General features: G+C 39.9%; 2 protein-coding genes and 1 pseudogene across 3 annotated transcripts; 2 read left to right on the top strand and 1 right to left on the bottom strand.

Moving 5' to 3' along the window:
- The first annotated feature begins 889 nt into the window (after nt 1–889).
- On the top strand, nt 890–2,053 carry LOC115681628 (L10-interacting MYB domain-containing protein-like; annotated as a pseudogene).
- A 2,018-nt stretch (nt 2,054–4,071) lies between these two features.
- On the top strand, nt 4,072–13,004 carry LOC115681692 (proteasome subunit alpha type-2). Of its 2 annotated transcripts, XM_030605717.2 has the most exons (12): nt 4,073–4,234; nt 4,353–4,400; nt 4,530–4,606; nt 5,208–5,272; nt 5,934–5,980; nt 6,607–6,682; nt 7,306–7,373; nt 7,596–7,665; nt 8,711–8,796; nt 10,126–10,188; nt 11,672–11,737; nt 12,697–13,004. In XM_030605717.2, the coding sequence occupies exons 2-12, from the start codon at nt 4,360–4,362 to the stop codon at nt 12,743–12,745; spliced, it is 708 nt and encodes a 235-aa protein (XP_030461577.1). In that variant the 5' UTR covers nt 4,073–4,234; nt 4,353–4,359; the 3' UTR covers nt 12,746–13,004. The 2 variants fall into 2 exon arrangements, with proteins under 2 accessions (XP_056167550.1, XP_030461577.1); XM_056311575.1 differs by lacking the exon at nt 12,697–13,004 and having other exon boundaries at nt 4,072–4,234; nt 11,402–11,721.
- Nucleotides 13,005–14,171: 1,167 nt separating this feature from the next.
- On the bottom strand, nt 14,172–15,312 carry LOC115681627 (uncharacterized). The gene has a single exon (XM_030605624.2). It carries the CDS (start codon nt 15,169–15,171, stop codon nt 14,566–14,568), a length of 606 nt encoding a protein of 201 aa, XP_030461484.1. The 5' UTR covers nt 15,172–15,312; the 3' UTR covers nt 14,172–14,565.
- Nucleotides 15,313–21,339: the final 6,027 nt, after the last annotated feature.

Genomic DNA, 21,339 nt, shown 5'->3' with positions numbered 1-21,339 from the left:
TTATTTATTATTCTTGGTGATTACGGTTCTGAATTATTTGGGGCAAATCAAATTCTGAGGGAGGATGTTCGTCAATGACATGCTAATGTCTATGTTATTGAGATGGAACTCCAATATTTGATGCTTTCTGTGACTTTGAACTCCAATTCAAACTAGGATGAAGCTTTTTGTTGCTAAACATCTGTTCAACTCTGTTCGTGACGACTTTGCATCAATCTTGAGCTATGAGCTATTAGCTCAGTTGTTGTTGATTGATGTTCATTTAGTTTCATTTGTGTTTAGCATGGTTGAGTCCGAAGCTTGATTCTAAGTCATGCACTAGATTTCGATGTAGCTAGTCACTGAAGCATGTTAGGATGAGTATATTAACATATAGAAGTGTTCTGAATGTTGTGGTTCTGGTTCAGCCTTTAGCTCAGACGATGAAGCGAACAAATTACAGAAGTGCCTCAAATTGAAGCATGTCAAATACTTCACTCCACCAAGCTTTCAAATGAAATTTAATTGAGTTCATATGATGATTTAGAAAATATTGGCTTTCTAAGTCAGCGTAGATCCTAATAGTTCATTACACTGGTTTATAGGTTAGACCAATGTAATTCATGGACCCTTTGTCCGCGTTTTCCAGTAATCATTAGAATTGCCTTAATTATGAGTATGGCACAAATTTTTAATTGGCAACACAACTACTTTGTGAGTAACTGAGTATAATTTCCTCAGTCACTCTTCAAGTTTGTTGAAAACATAGTTCCGATTTTCTTGGTTGAAAAATGTACAGGTTGTTAACAAATCCTATAGACGAGCTTTTGCAACATTTGGATGGCTTTGTTTTGTTGAAAAAGAACGATCTTTTGATGTGATTTTCTTGGTGGAATGACTTTACTAGTAGATGGCAACTAAGGCATTTTGGAGCACGGAAGATGTAGAAACCTTTTGTAAGTTGTGCGTTGAACAAATTGAAAAAGGCAATCGTCCGGCAAACAACAAAAGGGATGGATGGACAGTCATTATTAGCAAGTTTGAGGAGCTAACAGGTAAAAAATATGATAAAAATCAAAAGAAGAGTAAGTGGGATAATCTTAAGGAAGAATGGAAAAGACAGAGGACATTGGTGTACAATGAAACGAGACTAGGATGGGATTCAAGGAAGAAAACCGTTGATGCGAGTGATGAATGGTGGGAGAAAAAAATTCAGGTTTTTATCTCTTTCTCTTTTACTTTTGTGTTTAGTTCATTTTAAATGATACAACTTACGTAAATGTTATATTATAACAGGCCAATCCTAAGCTTAAGACTTTTAGGACGAAAGGCATACATCATGATCTTGCAGCTTTGTTAGATAGGATGTTCAGAGAGACTGTTGCTAATGGAGGAATCACATGGACTCCTGGGCAAGGTTTACGTATTGATGAGGATCTTGTTGAGGTCACACAACCTAGTATCGGTGATGGTGTAGGATCTACTAATGAAAATTTGGAGTCTCAAGCGGATGAAACCGTTGAACCAATTGGAACTCAGAGCCATAAAAGAGCTGCACATACTTCAATGAGGCAAGCTCGAGGAAAGAAAGAAAAGAGATTGACCACGGCACAGCAGCTTGGAATGCAAATTAGCAGGCTTTGTTCAGCTGTTGAATAAAGGAGCGCTGCTGCTGCATCATCTCAAGCAAATGAGAGATACGGTCCTTACAAGGACCTTATAAATATGCTGGATACAATACCTGAAATTGTGCAAGATGAAAAGTTATACTTTTTTGCAATCTCTCATTTTAAGGAAAAGAAAGACAATAAGCAGGTCTTTATGAGCTTGAAGGATGATGCACTAAAAGTCAAGCATCTCAAGTATGAGTTTGAAGAGAGTCATAGCTAGGATGTTAGCATCTTATTTGAACTCTTCGGTATGCTACTTTGTTTTCATGTGAGACTTGTATTTGCATTATGTGTGAACCTAATTTCTATTTATGTTTTAATTTGAGAACTGTTTTCTAATGGTATTCTCTTCATGTGGTTTAGTTTGCATATATATGATGGTTGATATTGTTTCTCTTGATGGATGATCAAGATTGTTTATTGTTTCTCTTACACTCTAATGCATCTATATATTGTTACTTTAAGCAGTTATGGATGATTCTCTTGAAAGGGAAAATCGTGAAAAAGAGAAAACTGAATATTAGGATCTCTTCTCGGTCGCAACAGCTTCAGTTGGTTATCAAGCAATGTACTTTTGTAAGGAACCTCACATGACCTCATTGTATACAGGTGATGCATGGTTAAGAGAATTGATGGACGAAAAAGTTCATCCGATAAGGTGTTATCATATGTTTAGAATGCACAAGGATGTATTTAATAATTTAACGCATGACTTGATAACAAGCTATGGTCTTCAAGGATCTAGAAATACTGATGTTGCAGAAATGGTTGGTATGTTTCTTCATATTTTGGGACATGGTATATGCAATAGGTTAGCACAAGAGCGCTTTCAACGCTCTGGAGAAACCATAAGTAGTCACTTTAGCTTAGTTTTAGATAAAGTATGTGATATGTGAAAAGATTTGATCCAACCAACTTATCGGCAATTTAAGGAAGTTCCGGAGAAGATCAAGAAAGATCGACGATTTTATCCATATTTTAAGGTAAGTTACTATTGTACAATATAAAGAAAAAACTAAATGTAAATCACGTAATATTTCGTTCTTTGTTTTTAGGATTGTATTGGAGCTATGGATGGTACGCATATCCCAGCGATGGTACCCACATACGATCAAATTCGTTTTATTGATCGAAAAGGAACGACGACTCAAAATGTGTTAGCCATATGTAATTTTAACATGGAATTTATCTATGCTTGCGCCGGTTGGGAGGGACAAGCTCATGATACCCGTATCTTCTATGAAGTCACTTGAAGACATGATGCACAATTTCCTCATCCTCTTCCAGGTTTGTTAATTAATTGTTTAGGTACATCCATATGTATCTATATGGCATATGTTGATTAAATTTTCATTATATTTGTGTAGGTAAATATTATTTAGTAGATGTTAGATATCCAAATCTCACGGGTTATTTGGGGCCATATAAAAATGTTAGATATCATTTGCCAGAGTTTCGACAAGATCCTACACCAACAGGGTATCGAGAAGTGTTCAATCGTGCCCATTCCTCTCTACAGTCGGTAATTGAGCGAGCCTTTGGTGTTTTAAAAAATAAGTGGAAGATTCTGACAAATATGCCATGTTATCCGTATGAAAAGCAAGTGCAAATTGTCATAGCGACAATGGCTTTGCACAATTATATACGAAGAAATGCCGTGATCGATACGGATTTTGAAAATGCAGAATTGGATCCCGATTATGGATATTCAGTTGATCATGATGATGTAAATGAGGGGATGAGTGATTTAAATGATAATGTATCTTCTGACATGGTACGTTTACGTGATGAAATAGCCATGAGTTTACAAAGTCGTTAAAGATGATTGTAATATTTAAGGATAATGTATTTCATTCTTAGGGACATGTGATGTGTATTATAATGAAATGACTCCTTTTTTTTTTAAAATTTGTTAATATATTTCTATTATGTTATTCTCGTCGCGAAAACATAAAAGTTACCGTCATTATTTTTTTTACTTCAATTTTAAACAATTAAAATTTAAAAAAACATAAATTGGTTACGTCAAAGGACTTTCCAAATATATGTTTACCAAACAGCTTTCAATTTCCCAAAGCACTTTTCAATGGATGTTTGCCAAACAGTCCTGCATTTTTCTAAAGCCCTTTGTGCTAAATATTTTTTTATTTGGCCAAAGGCTTTTCCCAAATGCCGAACCAAACGGGCCTTGAACATTGGTTGAAATCCGTTCTCATCATAAGTTTGACTCGACGGTCAAAATCAAGATGTCTTTAGAGGAGGGAAAGGAAGAAGAAGAAGAAGGCCCAGGCCCAAAAGGACTCCCGGACCCGGGTCTTAGGTTATCCGGATCCAACCCCGGGAGGGTGGGAAATGACTCCGAAGTCCGAACCCGGTCCGGACCCGGGTCAGCCTGCCTTCTTTGCCAACAAGAAACCTTTCGAAAGCTCTTTATTGCGCAGAAAGGAAAAAGCTTTCTTCGCAGCAGAAGCAGCGGACGCGAGACCTCAGCCAAATTCCTCGCATTTCCCCTTCCTCGCGATCCATCTGAGCTCGCCATCGCAATCCTGATCGTGTTCGCCCCTCTCGCTCGAGGCCGAGATCCGGTGATCTCTCTCGCTCTCGCTCTCTGATTGTGTGCGTGTGCGTGAGTCCGATTGATAGCGATTGATGGGTCCGTTTCGTGTTCAGTGACGCGGCCTCCTCCTTTTTCTTGCCTCGCAGATTCGCCATGGGAGACAGTCAGTACTCTTTCTCGCTCACCACCTTCAGGTGTGTCCGCGCCGCCGGCGAAGCCGGGCCCCTCCTAGTCGTCGCCGGTTTTCTTTTGTTTGCATTGGGTCGTGTCTTTTTCTTTGATTTTCGTGAGTTTGATTTCGTTCCGTGTTGGCGATGGAGCAGTCCTTCCGGGAAGCTCGTGCAGATTGAGCACGCCCTAACGGCGGTGGGTTCCGGTCAGACGTCTCTCGGGATCAAAGGTGAGTTCCCCCAGCTCCTTTATGTTTGTTCCTGTCGGTTGAGTGCTTTTTCTTCGGTACGTGAGAGCCTTTTGCCATGGGAAATTAAGCATCGTGAGAAGGCCCGCACGGAGTCTAGGGAAGCTTTCTTAGCTGGGATTCTGATAATACTCAGCTTCGGTTCAGCTGTACCGCCATTGGGTTTGATTAGTTATGTGTTAGTGTCGCGATGTTCAGCATAGAGAAAATTGTAAAACGCCACTTGGCTGTTAGTGGGCGTCAGTAAACAAGTTCCAACGTGTAGGTATTGCCATTGAAGAGTTCCTTATGTTTTGTTTGTGCAATTTTCACTTGGACAAAGATCGAATGATTGCATTACTTTTTCCGGTGTGAAATTTGGCATTTTAGACTTGATTGATCATTTCGAGATAGGCCATTTGACCTGAATATCCGTGGGGGCTATAAATAGTTCTTGGCAGTCAATAGCACCGGAAGGGTTGAGTTCTTTAAGTTTCATTCTCTTTCTCATTCCCTTTTGCGGCCAACATTTGTGTATATATTTTTATTATAAATCCTAATATGCAATATTTTTCTGGCCCTAATCTGATCTATATGACTGCAGCTGCTAATGGTGTTGTTATTGCGACGGAAAAGAAGCTTCCCTCTATATTGGTGGATGAAACTTCCGTAAGTGACTCTCGGTACACCTTTTATGTTCTTTTTGTTTCTTTTGAAGGACTGACTTTTTTTTTATCTAAGTAATATTTGTCTCATGCCTGCTGGTTATGTTTGGACTTGTCTTCATTTTCTTCTTTCCATATTCCTTATGCCCTCAATGAAATCTGCCTCTTTGGATGGTTGTAATAGGTCCTTGCAAATTTCTGATGAATAAGTTGGTAGCTAAAGAACTTTCTTGAAGATAGAGAATTTATGTGAAGAAGCTGCAGACAGTGTCAAGGCTTTTTAATACCTTAGAGGGATAATTGGTCCCAACTCCTAAGAACTTAGTTTATAGTTTTGGTTTGTCCTTTTATGCAAGGCACTAGAATCTATGTCCTGCTTTTGGTTAACGTCTCCACTAGGTGGATGGCTTTCCCTCCAATGCTTTACTTATGAAGGGGTTGTCTCCTTGGCACCTTTGATACTGCGAATGTTATCTATTTGCAAAATGGTAAACGAGATCACACTTGTATCTGTTGTAATTGCTATTATGGCCTTATGTGTTTGCTTTTTGTTCCTTGATTCTTTAACTCTGGACCTTCACATTCTTTAAATCAATTCTATATAGTTGTTGTCTAATCATTTTTCTATCTATTCTGCTAAATGTTATCGTTTTTACTCTTGTCAGGTTCAAAAGATACAGTGCCTGACACCAAATATCGGAGTTGTTTACAGGTTTGTTTCCTCAATGCTTTTTCATTGTTGCAAGCCTTTTGTTTTTGGGCCCTGTTTCTGATGGAAGTATCATCATGGAGCATCCGGCTCTGTGGCAATATGAGTCTGTTTAAAGTGGAGGGGGCAACGTGAGAATTAGTTTTTTAATGGGAAAATCATACTAATGTAAAGCTCAGGGAATGTAATATCTCCAGTTATGCTCATATTGCTTTTGTAGGAAGATTAAGACATGACATGGTATATTTTGACTTTACTGTGAAGGAATAATCTGCTAAAGAAATATTCTTCCAGTTCTGCTCTGGAAAGCAGATTTGGCCGCTCTTCTCTGGCACCTTTTGAGAATATATGTATATAACATACTTTTGCAAAGCAAAAGAAGATTGGTTCAGTACATACAATACAATGAAGAAATGTGGGCTTTTGGAAGACAAAAATGCAAGGATTGCACTTTGTTTCCCTTATTTGTAATGAAATTGGAAATTAGTGTTTATCTGAATTTTACAACTTCAGTCAAGCAACACTTAGGAAGTATTTTGCACTATTCCTTTTCCTACTTGACATGCTCTATAGGTTGCTCTCTTTGGTCACTGATTTATCTTGTCTTTTTATCACCATTCCTGTTGCAGTGGCATGGGTCCAGATTTTCGAGTCTTAGTTCGGAAAAGCAGGAAACAGGCAGAACAGTATCACAGGTTATATAAGGTACCTCTTTGCATTCTGAAGAGTGATCCTCTTTTGTTCAATCAAAATAGTTGGCAAGCCAGCCATTCTTTTGTGTTGAGACCAAGGCTTGTTCTGACCTATATTTTGTTCATATGTAACCCAAGCAAGCATAGTATGGTTTCATAAAACAACAATCCACAGTTCACACGAAATCTAAGGATTATAATATCATAGAAGGACATTCTTGTGCTATGTAAGTTGGTTATTCATCTTTTATTCTTTTTGTAGGGGTACACATATGAGAGAGCAATCAGTATTTATTGTGGAACCTGTACATTTGTGTAGTTTGTTATTTATTATCAACATCTATCACGATAATCTAGAAAACACACTTATGGTACCTTTTAATTCACAAGATAGAAAAGAATTTTTGAGCTGCTTCTTGAGAATTATCTATTGTATGTTTCTGTTTTTATTTTGTAAATGCATTTAACTTCTTCAGTTTTTTGTGCCTTCTGCTCTTGCAAGTTCACCAGCAGCACTAGCTGCTGTAACTTTTAAAAGTGTGATTGTAAAGCACTCCTAAATAGACATGAGTGGGAAAGATATAAGTTTTTGTTGCAATGTTATGCTATCATTGACCATTCTTACTTTAAATGTAGGAACCCATACCAGTCACGCAACTAGTGAGGGAGACTGCAGCTGTCATGCAGGAGTTTACTCAGTCGGGGTAAATGAGCTATTTTATAGAGTGATGCTGTATTTGTTCTTTTCCATATTCGTTGTCGTTTAATGGAAGATTTAGTTGAGCCTAACATGATGTGCATACCTTAAAGAAAGTATGTTTGTTGATTTTATAATGGATATCGACCTTGCAAAGTTTTCATTGTTCTTTTGATCTTGAATGCCATTTCTTACATGGCCTTCCCTTTTCGTCTGTCCTCTTTTGAAGTGGTGTGAGGCCTTTTGGAGTATCTCTTCTGGTTGCTGGATTTGATGATAATGGTCCTCAATTGTATCAGGTATTTTGTGTCCTATTATGAGATTCTGCAGTGTTTTAATGACGGTTATATATTTAGTTAATCTGCTTTATAGTGTGCGACTGGGAAAGTGGATGTGAGAATACCCCTGTAATATGATGAATGAATACCTCTCATCATTGATCCACCTCTAATTAACATGTGAGTCAAGTTTAATATGTGTAATGGGGGTCTAGTCTGTCCATGACAAGATTGGCGGTGTTCAGTAATTTTCTTCAATATTTTATTACTTTAACATCAAACAATTATTCTGAAGTTGTCACATTGATTAAAATGCCTCAAAGAACATTTCCATACATGGCGGCAGATTTGTTTTTAAGTATGTAATGGGTGTTAGATTGTATATCTTTTCAATATCTTATCTATACTGGAGTTCAACATGATCGCAGTAAACTGGAAGAGTTGAGGATTGGGTCAGTGGAGACAAGGGTAATGGTGTTGGAGAAGTCATGAACGATGGAGTGGTTGTCATTGGAAGAGTGGGCAGCCTTGTCCTTGGCTTTGGCTTCGCCAGCCATGGTGATTGGATTTTGGGAGGATGAAGTTCCACGAGGAGAGAGAGAGATAGGGTTTGGTGTACGGTGTTGTTTTGGCCATATTTCCTGTCATATTTGTAATGTTGGATCTTTAATCCTTTACAAAAGTCACGTAGGAGGCGTTAATAATTAAATTAAGTAGGATTTTCTGGTGAGCCAAGTTGCTGGAGTAACTTAAATGATCGAATTTTAAAAGTTTTAGAATCAAAGTGATCAATTGAAAATTGTCGGTACTAAATGGAGTGCTGGGTGATAGTTTTGACACTTCTAGTGTATTTTTTCTCAGAATATTCTATCAATCTTGAGAGCTTTGTACCGCTTCCTGAACTTCAAGACATCCATTGTTGGAATATGCATATCCCAGCAATCACAGTTAGAAGCATAAAAGAATGCTCATTTAACCATCTTGTAAACAGAAACGATAGTGTTTTATTACCTTGTATGTGGTTAATTAGAACTACCATGAAGTACTTGTTGCTGTGCACTTATAGGTCGATCCATCTGGTTCATATTTCTCTTGGAAAGCTTCAGCAATGGGAAAGAATGTTTCAAATGCGAAGACATTTCTTGAGAAGAGGTAATAAAATGTAGTAGCTATTGGAATGTCTTCTGATTTTTTCTAACTGTATTTCTGATTATTATTAATATCATGGAATCGTTCACTGGAAGATACAGCAAATAGTCTTCATTTTCTGTATGACTCGATCTTTAGCCAAGCTTTATATCATTGCATGAACTATGCAAAAATGAGATCTTTGTACTGTGGCAGGTAGATGCTTTAAAAAATCCGTTCATTGTTATCTTTTTCCTTTAAATGTAAACTTGCATGATTGACATGATTTGAGTCAAGAGGCATACAACTCTTGCCCATGCCCCTCCGCATGTGCTTATTTAATGTTTTCTATGCCATTCAATCGTGTAACAAATGTTTTCTGTCTGAATCCTGATAGGTTATTCTGATTGCTTCATCTCTCTCTTCATCTATATTCTGAACTAATTTTGTTCCAATGGCCATGAAGAGGCAGGATAACTGATATTAATATTCCCTTTTTCCCGTTAAAATATCAGCTTGCTACTGTAGTTGGTAACTTAAGGACGAATTTTAAGAGATTCTGTCAAAAGCCTAATTGAATTAGAACGGCTGCAGCAGTGATGTATGAGGAGATGGTATCAACAGTCTGGATTGTTAGAGCTGTATTTATGGAGTATCGAGTGAACCTTGCATTCTTTCACCAACCTTAGATTGTAGTAGATCACTCTCCACAGACCAGTCTACTATCCTGAAAATTGATTATGCGCTCGAAAGGTTTACTTTTAGAAACTTTTGGACCACTCAATGTATAATCATTTATCTTCTGAACTTCCTTGGTTGTTTGTTTGCTGAGTCCTGTGACATCTTACAAGAAGAGTTAAAACAGATAGAGTGATTTACGAAATGTGATGTGTGTCAATAGTATTATGATTCTCTAAAAAGGTTCCAAAATGGTAGCTTGAAAAACCTTCTATCTGATGGTTGTTGAAACCCTAGCCAGTGTCCACTGTACTACTAAGGCAGAGAGTGGGAAAATATTCATCACGTGTAGGAATTATGTTAATCACTCTAAAAGGAACGACATCTTGTTGTGTTGTCACTCCTGTTGGTTCTGAATAAGTGAGCTGTAAGTGCCGCAATTTTCAAAGGTATGGAAGTTTAGCAGGGTTCATCGTATTGAATCTACTCATAAACTTCAGGGTTTGGCTGGTCGTTTCACATTTCTCTTTGGTATTGTTTTAAGGCGACGTGTGAATGTCCTGATGAAGATTATCTTCTGTCTATAAAATTATACCGTAAGATCTTTTTTCTGATGACATAACTTTATTATATGGACTCCCTTGATGACAAGAGTAAGCTCCTTGGGTATTGTAGGTACACTGATGATATGGAGCTTGATGATGCCGTTCACACAGCTATTCTTACACTGAAGGAAGGGTAAGTGATATTCTTTTTTCCTTTACCTTGAGACTTTGTTTAACATGCAATAACTTATGATTCCAGAGATAGTGTCTAGTGCAAATACTCTGTGGGGAATGTTGCGGTAGTATTCTGTTTCTCACTTCTAATTCCAATGATGGCAGTTGTTTTAATGTTTGTCTGTCTGATTCCTTTGGCTAGGATTCATTTGATTGGTTAGGGCGAACAATGAGATCTTTTCGCTGTTAAGGCATTTAGATGTGCTGATCCTATTACTTTTTGGTTTCTTCGGGTCCTTTTTTGATACTGGAGACTAGAAAACCCACGGGGCTTCACAGCTTAATGTTTACGAGAATGAGAGAAATTGCAGAAATACTCCTCTGTCTTTACCACCGCATTCATTTTACATTAAGGGAAATTTAGAGGTGGGCTTGCAAGAGGCCAAATTTTTAGCTTTCTGTCAAATTACATAGGTCCTCCGTAGAATGTAGCTGCGAGATTTCAAGGGGCTTTAATAGTCAATTTATTGATATCCTAGTGATGCCTTTGTTACTTTGTTGGTGACTGATCCAGTTATATCTATGGTTTTAAGTGCCCCTCTGCAATGTATTGCCAGTATGTGGTTGCTAGGCCTAGCTTGTTGCATCTGTAAGCCATAAATTGGGGACTTTAGAATTTCACTTCATTGACTAGGTGGGGATTACCACTTTAGAATGAGAAAAGCTGCATTTGCCATCTTTTCTATTTTTAAGAATTAGAAAGCTGCATTTGGACAACTGGCTTGATATTCAACTAGAATAAAGCGTATCCAGAATCTTGCAGTCAGAAATGCTCTGGTTAGAGAAGGAAACTTGTCAGGAATCAAACTAGTGCATGAATTTATTCATTCATGATGGGATATTTTTTTGGTAGTCAATGGGTGCAGGTACTAAATATGACCTATGTATGAGTTGTTTGATTGTGCAATGGTGGTGTGTTTTGGTTGAATGTTTTGAAAAAGCCATGAAATATGGCATCTATTCGCCATGTTTGCTTTGATTGTCAGTACATGGATCCAGACATTTGCGTTTTCTTTGGTATTTACCTGTAATTTGGTTTGGATGGGTAAGTAAATTTGACCAAAATAAATTTGGTGTGTGATGAGAACTTTAATTGCTCATGTTTAATTGTTAATTGCTTAACCAGGGCATACATGTTAAAGCCAAGGACTATTATAATTATTGATTTTTAGGTGTACGTGAAGCCAGGAAGGAAGCTGTGACAGTTCTTGTTAATAACTCTGGCTCTGGCTTCCTCTCTTCTGTTCTGGAACTTCTACTGGACTACTTGGGCTTGCTTGTTAATTTTTTTCCTTTTGTTTGAGATTTTAAGTCATATTATTGTTAGATGGTTTGCAGGTTCTTCTGTTCCACCTTACTTCTTGTGATCCATACATAGCTGATATAACTTTACTAGCAAATGCTGATATTACAAATTGAACATCTTTTATTGTGGATTGCAGATTTGAAGGTCAAATTTCAGGAAAGAACATTGAAATTGGAATAATTGGCACTGACAAGAAGTTCAGGTAACATCTCTTATGTGAACTTCTCTGTAATATCTGTGGCGAAATCTTGAAATTTTTTCAAAATCTGTTGGTGGATAAGTTTCTCTGTGATTGCTTATACTTTTCGGTACATTTATCCATTGTGAATGTGAAGCAGTATGAACTTTAACATTCTTGACAAGAAGTCGTTTCACTTATCTTTGGAAGAACTCTAATTAAATTTTCTTGACTCAATCTAAGCTGTCTTAAAGAGTTCTAGCTATTTTGGGTAGCTGACATGTTTTCTAATTGAATTGAGTTTTCAAAGTATACCAAAAGTCTTTCTTTGGCATATATAATCATCAGTAACTTTGTACTACATCTGAACATGTGCTAGCACCTTATAAGATAAAATGCCACAGAATCTCACATTAAATTTGCTGTTTTTTCTTGTACTACATCTGAACATATGCCAACATTGGTGTAGATGGGTCAAGTAAGATTTCCAGGCAGACATAAAACATGATGATTGGAAGCTGAACCTGTCACTAGAGTTGGGAATGGAGACGCAATGAGTCAGACTTGAATGAAATATCTTGCTTTTTTGATTTACACTGTGAAGTCTAGAATAGACATAGCATTGAGAATTATGTGACCAACATATCAGCATTTTTTTGGAAAGAAAATGATAGCTATTTTCTGATTTGATGTGAAAATATTAATGCTTATGCCTTTGTACTACACAATGAAGTTTAACACGTGCTTAAGGTATGGATCTCCTGGGTGCGTCCATGTTATTCTTCATTGTCGAGATAAATATGAAGAGCAATATACATTCTGTTTTTCCTATAAGATGCAAGGACATTGGTTATTGCGCTTTGTAATCTCATGCTGCAAAATATTAATGCTTATGCCTTTGTTGCCTATGCTTAATGAGGTATAGCACTCCAGATTTTTGCTTTACACGCATGTGTAACTTAAGTGCAATTTCTCCCATGCAGGGTGTTGACTCCAGCAGAAATTGATGATTATTTGGCAGAAGTGGAGTAACTTGGTTCATTCTTGTATACCAGTTTATGAGGTCTGGGCACATTCTATGAGTGGTTCCGTGCATTAGCATGACGATTACTGTAGCTTGGACGTTTAGGTTTCGACAAGTCAGAAAAGCCCAATTGTATTGGACAGAAGGTGGATTTTGTTCCAGTTTGAACGGTTGCAGCAAGTTATGAGCGCTAAATCCTTTCGATTTTATGGCCAGAACGCGAAATCCACACTTTTAAGTGATGAAACTGTGCTGCTTATATTTTAATCTTGCTGAACTCTTTTAAGCTTTGTATTTTGGGCCCTCTACCCTTATTAAGCTGCAATGGGGCAGAAGTGATTTGATTCAAAGGCTTCCGATCCATAGGGGCTCACGACTCCTGGGATGACCTTTCTTGATCAGCGTCACTATCTGATTTCACTTTTCTATTATCTTCAAGAAGGACCGCACAGATGAACGGGGTACTGGAGAATGAGAATTTCATTATCCATAGTACCCAACAAATAGTACGAGACAGAAGCACTGCGTATGATTAGGGGCTACATTTTTGCCTCAAGCCTTGATTCTTGTGGGATCAGGCTTTTATGAGAGAGTATCTCAGATACATGAGGGGAAAAAATATTCAGTTACCCATACAATCACTCATGATACTTTTTCTCCTCGTGTTCACTTTGTAGCCCAAGGTTCATATTGTAGAGGGGAGAGGCAGCATTTCTCTTCACAAAAGAAGTAGGTTATCCAGTTTACAATTACATGACTGACATCACCTTATGAGTCATTAGTAGGTAGAAGGCACATCATCCAGCAAAGAAGAAGTTTGAATGTTAATTGGCGTTACTACTTTATAATTCTGGTCAATTCTCTCCGGGTCATAGTTGAAGCGAATGCATTGCAGCCGTCATCGAAAATGAAACGCATTTGCTTTGAGATGTGTTTGTGGATTTAAGTTCTCGTTGATCTCTGTTTCCTCCACGATACTTCTCCACTTGTCATCGTAAAACTAAGAGATGCCGACCATTCGTCTGATTTGTGGATCAGTGCAAGTGAAGGTGGTCTTAGGACTTGAATTCTGGTTCATGACCCAGATTCTATTTGTTGTCCTTCGTCTCCATGAGCCTTCCGCACGTATATCAGCATTGCCCAATTCAATATCACAGGTCGGCACATGTTTGGTGCTCATGCTACCGAGAATTTCAACTCATGCACCCGCCCTTTACCGCATTTGAGGGTACCTCCATGCTAGTGTCGATGGACTTTTTGATTGCTAAGTTACCCGAGTTCAATCCCGAAATGTTTGGAAGTTTCCGTCGTTGCAATACGGCCCTATAAGATTGGCAGAGTTGTCAACATATATGCCATAGATCACAAAGTTTGCTCTCCGTGATGAGCAGCCGATGCTCGGTTTAATATAATATTTACCGGCCGGGTGTACTGGGTGAAATTCCTAGACAGAGTTATATTAATGGAGAAAAACTGCAGTTGGCCACTGCTTTGGACGATTGTCACATGGGATATGAAAGTAAGGCATCGTTTTCACATCGAGACAAGCACATGAAAACACAGCAAGTCCCCATGTGAGAAGCTCAATCCACCCATTAAGACAAAAAGACAGTGACTCCGCTCCACCAGGATGGAAAGACCCAAAAGACCAGACACTACCCTCTTCCTTTTGGTTCACACGATAGACTCGATATAAAGCACACCAGAAGCACGCTATTTACACTTGCCATGAAACATGAAGCAAGGATCATCAATAAAACACATAGCTGGATCTAGAATTACTAAACCATGAACTACTGACTACTGATCATAACCATGACCATATGGTTTATGCTCGACTGATTCGGGGGCGAAACAGATCGGAAGATGCTCTGTTTGATCTCGCGACGTAGATAACAGAGTCTGAAACCGCACAGGTTTGCTTGCAAGAAGCAAGATCAACAAACCCCAAGCCATTGCTTATCCTCCTTGAGACCCTGGCCACAGCCCAGTGATTCCCGGTCATTTCTCGGCCGGCGTCCTTCGAGCACTTGACGAACGCCGAAACGAAAGGGTCTCTCTTGCTGTACCTTGTGGCGGAGGTCGTTCTGCTGAGCCTGTGTTTCTTGGAGGACAGAGAAGAAGCAGCAGCAGCAGCGGAGGCAGCAGGAGGTAAGGGAAGCAGGGGGCTGGCGGATGGAGATCCTGCCATCTTCCAGGACAATTGGTTCTTGGGGATTCCTGGAATCTTTTCCCAGGAGAAGGGAACGCCGGAGGAGGCGACACGACCGAGGGGGTAGGATGGAGATACAGATCCACGACAAAGTCCAGGGAAGTCTAAAGGTTCAAGAAAAGAAGGAGATGAAGATGAAAGTGATGATGTTGAGGGAGAAAGGGCAGGAGTTCTGCGGGAAGATGGACACTTCAGTGTTAACAGAGAAGCTGACGAATCCATCGTGTTGATGAAGAGAGAGATCGAGAGAGAGAGAGAGAGGGGCTCTGTTACATCTATTTCTCTGTTCTTTGATCTTCGTGAGTGTTATGTATATATAGGCGAGCTCAGCCGGTGGGTGTTGTCATCCCTCAGGCGTTTGGACAAGGATACAAGGAAGCGAGGAAAAATAGAAGAGGGAAGAGATGTTATTTAACTGACATAACGACCCCCTTCAGCATTGATGACACATTGGCACTAACCACATGGGGGAAGAAGATCATAGGAAGCAAAATTTAAGAATGTTTTAGGTGGATCCAAAATCTCAAGTGTAGGTAGCATCAGGTTATCATCGGATTGGTGAGGGGATTCGGTCTTGTTGAGTCTATGTGCAATTTCGATGAAGTAAATAGGCGCGCTGATTAGGGAAAAAGACTGTAAGCGAACCTCGCTTCGAAATGTTAGGAAATCATGCATATGTATGCACGTACCATACATGTCTGGTGAAACTTCTCCATAGCAATTCTGGTCGTGGGGCGATTCGATTTTGCAAGGTACTTTCGAAGAACGTTTCGAATTAAGAAAGAATTATTAGACCGGACCTTATATGGATGGGGAATATGTTTTAGTTATCTAAATCAGGAGTTATCCCCGTCATCGGTAAAGAGCCTTTTAAGCACCTTTCATGTATGAAGGCTACGAGATTTCTTCATAAAAACTTTCATAGATGAAAAAATCACTGCGATAAGAAAAAAATCCTCATTTATATCTCGTTGAAAGATTATTATATGAGGAAAATTGTCCAAAGAGTCATAAACGTATTGCATTTTTGGCCAATTCAGTCATAAACCTTTTCAATTCTGGCCAATTGAGTCATAAGCCTTTTCACTTCTTGCCAATTGAGTCTATCCGGCCAATTTTGATAAGAAATCGCTGATGTGACACCATTGGTGTTGACGTGGACAATTTTTAATTAATTTTTTTTATAATTTCCTTTTCTTTTTCCTTCCTTTTCTTTTCTTTTCATTTCTTTTCTTTGTTTATTTTCATCTTCTTCTTCCTCCGGTCACTGTCCTCCTCGATGGCCGGCGACCGGCCATAGGGGAGAGCTGGCGAGGGCCGACCTTGCCAACCGACCGAGGGTTGCCGAGGTGGGCAAGGTCCTCTCGTTGGTAGCTGGCGAGGCTGATCCTCGCCAAATCGAAAAAATAATAATAAATCATTAAAAATTATCCACGTCGGCATCGATGGTGCCACGTCAGCGATTTCCGGTCAAAATTGATCGGATGGACTCAATTGGCAATAAGTGAAAACGTTCAGGACTCAATCGGCAATAACTGAAAATGCTCATGAATAAATTGGTAACAGTACGGTTGGTTTAGGACTTTTTGGATAATTTTATCTTATTATTTGTTATGATCAGTTCTGTCCATCTTAAACGTCACACCGGCATCGGATCGAATTAAGAATTTTCCTGGACAAGAAGCTTAAAAACCCGTCAATTATTTACGCGTGCGATGCATCTAATCCATCGCAATGGTGAAGAGAAAGAGCACGGGATTTCCTATGCAAAAGGAAGTGCGAAGACAAAAGAGGCTTTCGACATCGCTCCTTCTTGAGCGGGGGACGTGCATCGTCCACGGCTCGAGCCCCCCCCCGTGCACGTGACGGAGGGCTTTTTGTCCGCTACCCGCACGTGAAGCTCGTTGGGCCCCACCTCCTCCTCATGACGGCTGCTGACGTCACCTCCGCCTTCGTTACTTTTGAGGCTCGTGATCTCGGGTTTTCGGCTTGTTCCGCGAAAAAACACGCGATTCGAAAAATACGTTTCCCAAAACGATCGCTCGCGTTCGCAATTAAATGGATAAACGAAAATAATTTTTTTATCGTCCGTGAAAATGTCTAAGATTCAAATTATCATCGATAATGAAAATATTTTTTGTCGGCTAAATATTTCGGGCAATAAAAATTTCTTTTTTTCAAAATTATTTATCTTTTTCGAAACAAATGAAGTATTGTCTCGAGGACGACCGAACGTCCATGTCTAATCCAAATATGGCCTTACTTGATTAGGCGCGCTGATGAAGTTTAGCCATCTAATCAATCTCTTGTGGCTGGGATCCGTCGCAATTAAAATTGACCCATTTCGTCCCACATAGGTCCCCCCCCCCCCCCCACAATAAACGACTGCACAGTCTTGTCGAAGTCTCACTCAAACTGCAAGTCCTTGAGAATCCAGATCTTCCATGTGAGATCACGTGCAAAGTTTTTAATGTGGGTTCATTTGAACCTCTCGATCGTTCGACAAATCAGCGGAAGTGTTTATCTTTATATGCCCATCTATATCTATCAATGCAGCTCGGCCTACCTATCCAAGCATATAGAAGATTGCATGATGAGGATTGATATCTAACTCGCTTGCCGCCATCCGGGTCTTTTTTTTTGAGCTTAAAGATTTTCTAGGTGACATTAGTTGTTTAGGCAAAGATTATGCCTTTTGGATTTATGCGATACGATGGTCGGAATAAGACCCGCTTCTTTGAAAGTAGCTAGTCGTATAATATGATGTTGTTTGATCATGCGCGCTTCATACAAGACTTCGCTGTTCAGAAAAAAAATCGAATCATTAAGCTCGAAAGGAGGCATTCCGAAGATTGAAAGAATAGGATGAGGCAACGACTTATCATGAAACTAAAGAGTCACGATCGGCTTCCGCGTCTCGCGGTTGTTATCTCTCGATCTTGACAGATAAGTAACCTGTGCATTCGCTGCAGTCACCATGTCCAAAATTCAAGACGGATGAGAAGTAATCGTTGTCCATGGCATGGAAAGGGAGCGAGAGCTTGTTTGTTTCCATCAAAGCATAACCCATTTTTGCTTTCTTTCCAGAAAGTTCAAAATATTTTCTTTAAATTTGAAATAAAAATAATATAATTTAAATGCGAATCTATGTTTGCGAAAGTTTCACGAGGTGTTCCGCGCTTACAAAAGGTCAAAAATACGGTGCCGTGGGACCTAAATTAAGCAAGAAAAAACAAAAGTAATACGGACTTCATTGAATGTTTTGGCGATGCTTGGCGTTCATGTGATTTTCATAAAGAAGTCGATGCGGTTGAATTGGCCCGGCTCCGTTTGTGGCCCAGGCTTTGCCACCTCTTCTTGATGTGGTTTTCTTTTATACTATAATCTTATTGTTGTGCTTTTTCAAATGTTACAACCGTGGTAGAACAGTACCCTTTTACCCCGCGTTTGGGAAATGTGGAAAGATAGGGAGGAGCGAAAATTAGACCGGAAAAAAAAAAAGATGAAACATTCAAAACTCTTGTGAGAAGAAAGAATCAAGATCTGAAATTATATGAATTTTTTCCTTTTTACATGGTCCACCCGCACGGTGTTTGCCAAACACCTAAACACCACCTTAGTGATGTGTTGTACAAAGACGCTCGGTACGGTGCGATGTGAAGTCGACCGACCCCAATGAAGTTCTACTCGTTTATCAATAAATATATATTATTTATCGCATAGTTTATTAACAGCTATTGAGTGTCAAAACATATGTGATTGCACTGTTTTATTTTTTTTCTTGTAGTAGGTGCTAAGTCTAGCCCATTCTATCTTTCGAAAAATTTGACAAGCCCATGTTGCCACGCTAGGAAGGCCGGGCGCCACATTCCAAAAACCGTAAAGGGTTTTTGCTCCATCTTGGAATTTGGGCATCGAGGCCTTTTAAGAAATTGATATGGCCCAATTCCCTAAAAAACCCCCAACTTTAGCTTTTGTCCCAATTATATCCCAAACTTTTTTTTGTCTCATAAAAAACCCCAAACTTTTACTTTTATCCCAAATCTACCCAGTTAACTTTTCGTCCAAGTTTTTAATATTACTTTTTATTTTTTCGAATTTTTTCTTTTCTTTTCTTTTTCCTTTCCTTTTCTTTTTTTTTTGTTTCACCTTCCGGGCCGTCGGTCCTGGCGACCGGCCAAAGGCGGGGCCGGCGGGGGCCGAGCCTTGCCGTGGCCGGGCGAGGCTCGGCCTCGCCAGAGGCCGGCGTGGCCGAGTTCTCGCCGATCCGGCGAGGCTCGGCCCGTCGGCAAGAATCGGTGAGGCCGACCTCGCAGATCCGGCGAGAACTCGGCCACGCCGGCCGCCGGCGAGGCTCGGCCTCGCCGGCGTTGGACTCGGCCGACCTCGCCAATAGCCGGCGGGGCCGAGCCTCGCTGGCGGCCGGCGGGGCCGACCTCGCCTCGCCCAGCTGGCGGTCGCCCGGACCGGCGACCGCCGAAGGTGAAACAAAAAAAAAAGAAAAGGAAAGGAAAAGAAAAGAAAAGAAAAATAAAAAATTCGAAAAAATAAAAAGAATATTAAAAAATTGGACGAAAAGTTAACTCGGTAGATTTGGGACAAAAGTAAAAGTTTGGGGTTTTTTATGAGACAAAAAAAGTTTGGGATATAATTAGGATAAAGGCTAAAGTTGGGGGTTTTTTAGGGAATTGGGTCAAAAGTGGGAAAGGTTGTGAATTTCAAGCGATTCAATTTATAGATGGTGGGCTCATCAGGCCCTGATGAAGCCCTTTGATTTCATAGTCACCTTGTCCGGTCAGAAGAAATTTAGCTAGACCTTCATCATTGCCAAAGCCAATATAATGTGAATTTGCCATCGTTTATATAATTCTAACTAGCGACGGGTACCGTTGTGTACTTTAAAATTTATATGTAAAGTTGATATAGCAATTGAAGTAGTGATTGTGACTGGACATTTAAACCAGCGGACCATATTCATCCTTTAATCGGTCTTTATTACATAACTTTGTATATCGAATTTGGAAAGCAATATTCATACACAGTGATATTGAAGATTAATCAATAGAAATTTGGCCCCTCACTGGTTCGCGACTTTCTAAATCTACAATCACTTATGCTCTAGATAGAAGTAGCTCTAAAAGTGGTGATCATAACTTGAAAAATCATGTACATTGCTCGAGTAAACGACTTACACATTGGTCAATTAAATTCAATATAGTAATACTTTGTTGGTAATTGAAAATGAAAAACTCGTCGCAAGGAATACTTATTTGCGTAAAGAATTGAGTTTATTCCTTTGATTTTCTGGTGAAATTCCAAATAAGGGCCTGAAGTGCCTTCATTTTCTTAAATAAGGGCATGAAATTGACTTTATATCAAATAAAGACCTGAAATGCTCTCATTTTTTCAAATAAGGGTCTGAAGTGGATTTTATTTCAAATAAAGACACGAAGTTGCTATATCTGTTTTAAAAAAGGGCCTAGCTTATTAGATGGTCAGGGTATTTTCATCCTTTTACTTTTTTGAATTTTTTTCCTTTTCCTTTTTTCTTTCTTTTTTGGTTTTCTTGTTGTTCTTCGTCGGTGGCCGACGGCCAACCGGCCACCGGCGAAGCTTGGGAAGGGTTGGGCAACCCTCGCCCAACCCGATTTGGCGAGGGCCACCTCGCCGGCAACAGGCGAGGGACGACTTCGCCTGCGCGAGGCGACCCTCACCCTGGGCGAGGTGGGCCCTCGCCAGATCTGGGTGAGGGTCGCCTCGCTAACAACAGACGAGGATGACCTCGCCTGGGTGAGGCGACCCTCCCCCTGGGCGAGGGCCGCCTCGTCGGCAACAGGCGAGGGACGACCTCACCGGACCTAGGCGAGGGCGGCCATGGGGGAGGCGACCTCACCCTGGGTGAGGCCGTCCTTCGTCAGCAGCTGGCGAGGGTGACACTTACCCAAATCTGGCGAGGGCCGGCCTCGCCCAGGCCGAGGGTTGCCCTCGCGTAGCCCTTCCCGGGCTTCACCGGTGGCCGATCAACAAAGAGAAAACCATAAAAAAAGAAAAAGAAAAGAAAAGAAAAGAAATAAAAATAATTTAAAATTAAAATGGTTTTTTACGGAAATACCCTTGATCGGTCGGAATATTTCACCGGTCGGCAAGGTCAAGTCCTTATTTGGGACTCTCATGGCCACTTCATGCCCTTATTTAAGACTCACATGTCACTTCATATCTTTATTTGACACAAAGTCCCACTTCGGGTTCTTATTTGAAAAAATGAGGACACTTTAGGTCCTTATTTGAAATTTTCCCGATCTTATGCTATCAAAGGAATAAGAGCCAAAGGGGGTCGAGAAATGATTCCTTTAACACTTGTATTGTGTAAGGAAGAATTCGTTAATCGAT

This window comes from Syzygium oleosum, unplaced genomic scaffold (genome assembly GCF_021117445.2).
Source record: "Syzygium oleosum isolate NSW1041296 unplaced genomic scaffold, Sole_v2.1 Sole_v2.05, whole genome shotgun sequence".
In the NCBI taxonomy this organism is placed as follows: Eukaryota; Viridiplantae; Streptophyta; class Magnoliopsida; order Myrtales; family Myrtaceae; genus Syzygium; species Syzygium oleosum.
This window is presented reverse-complemented; position numbering and strand designations above follow the sequence as displayed.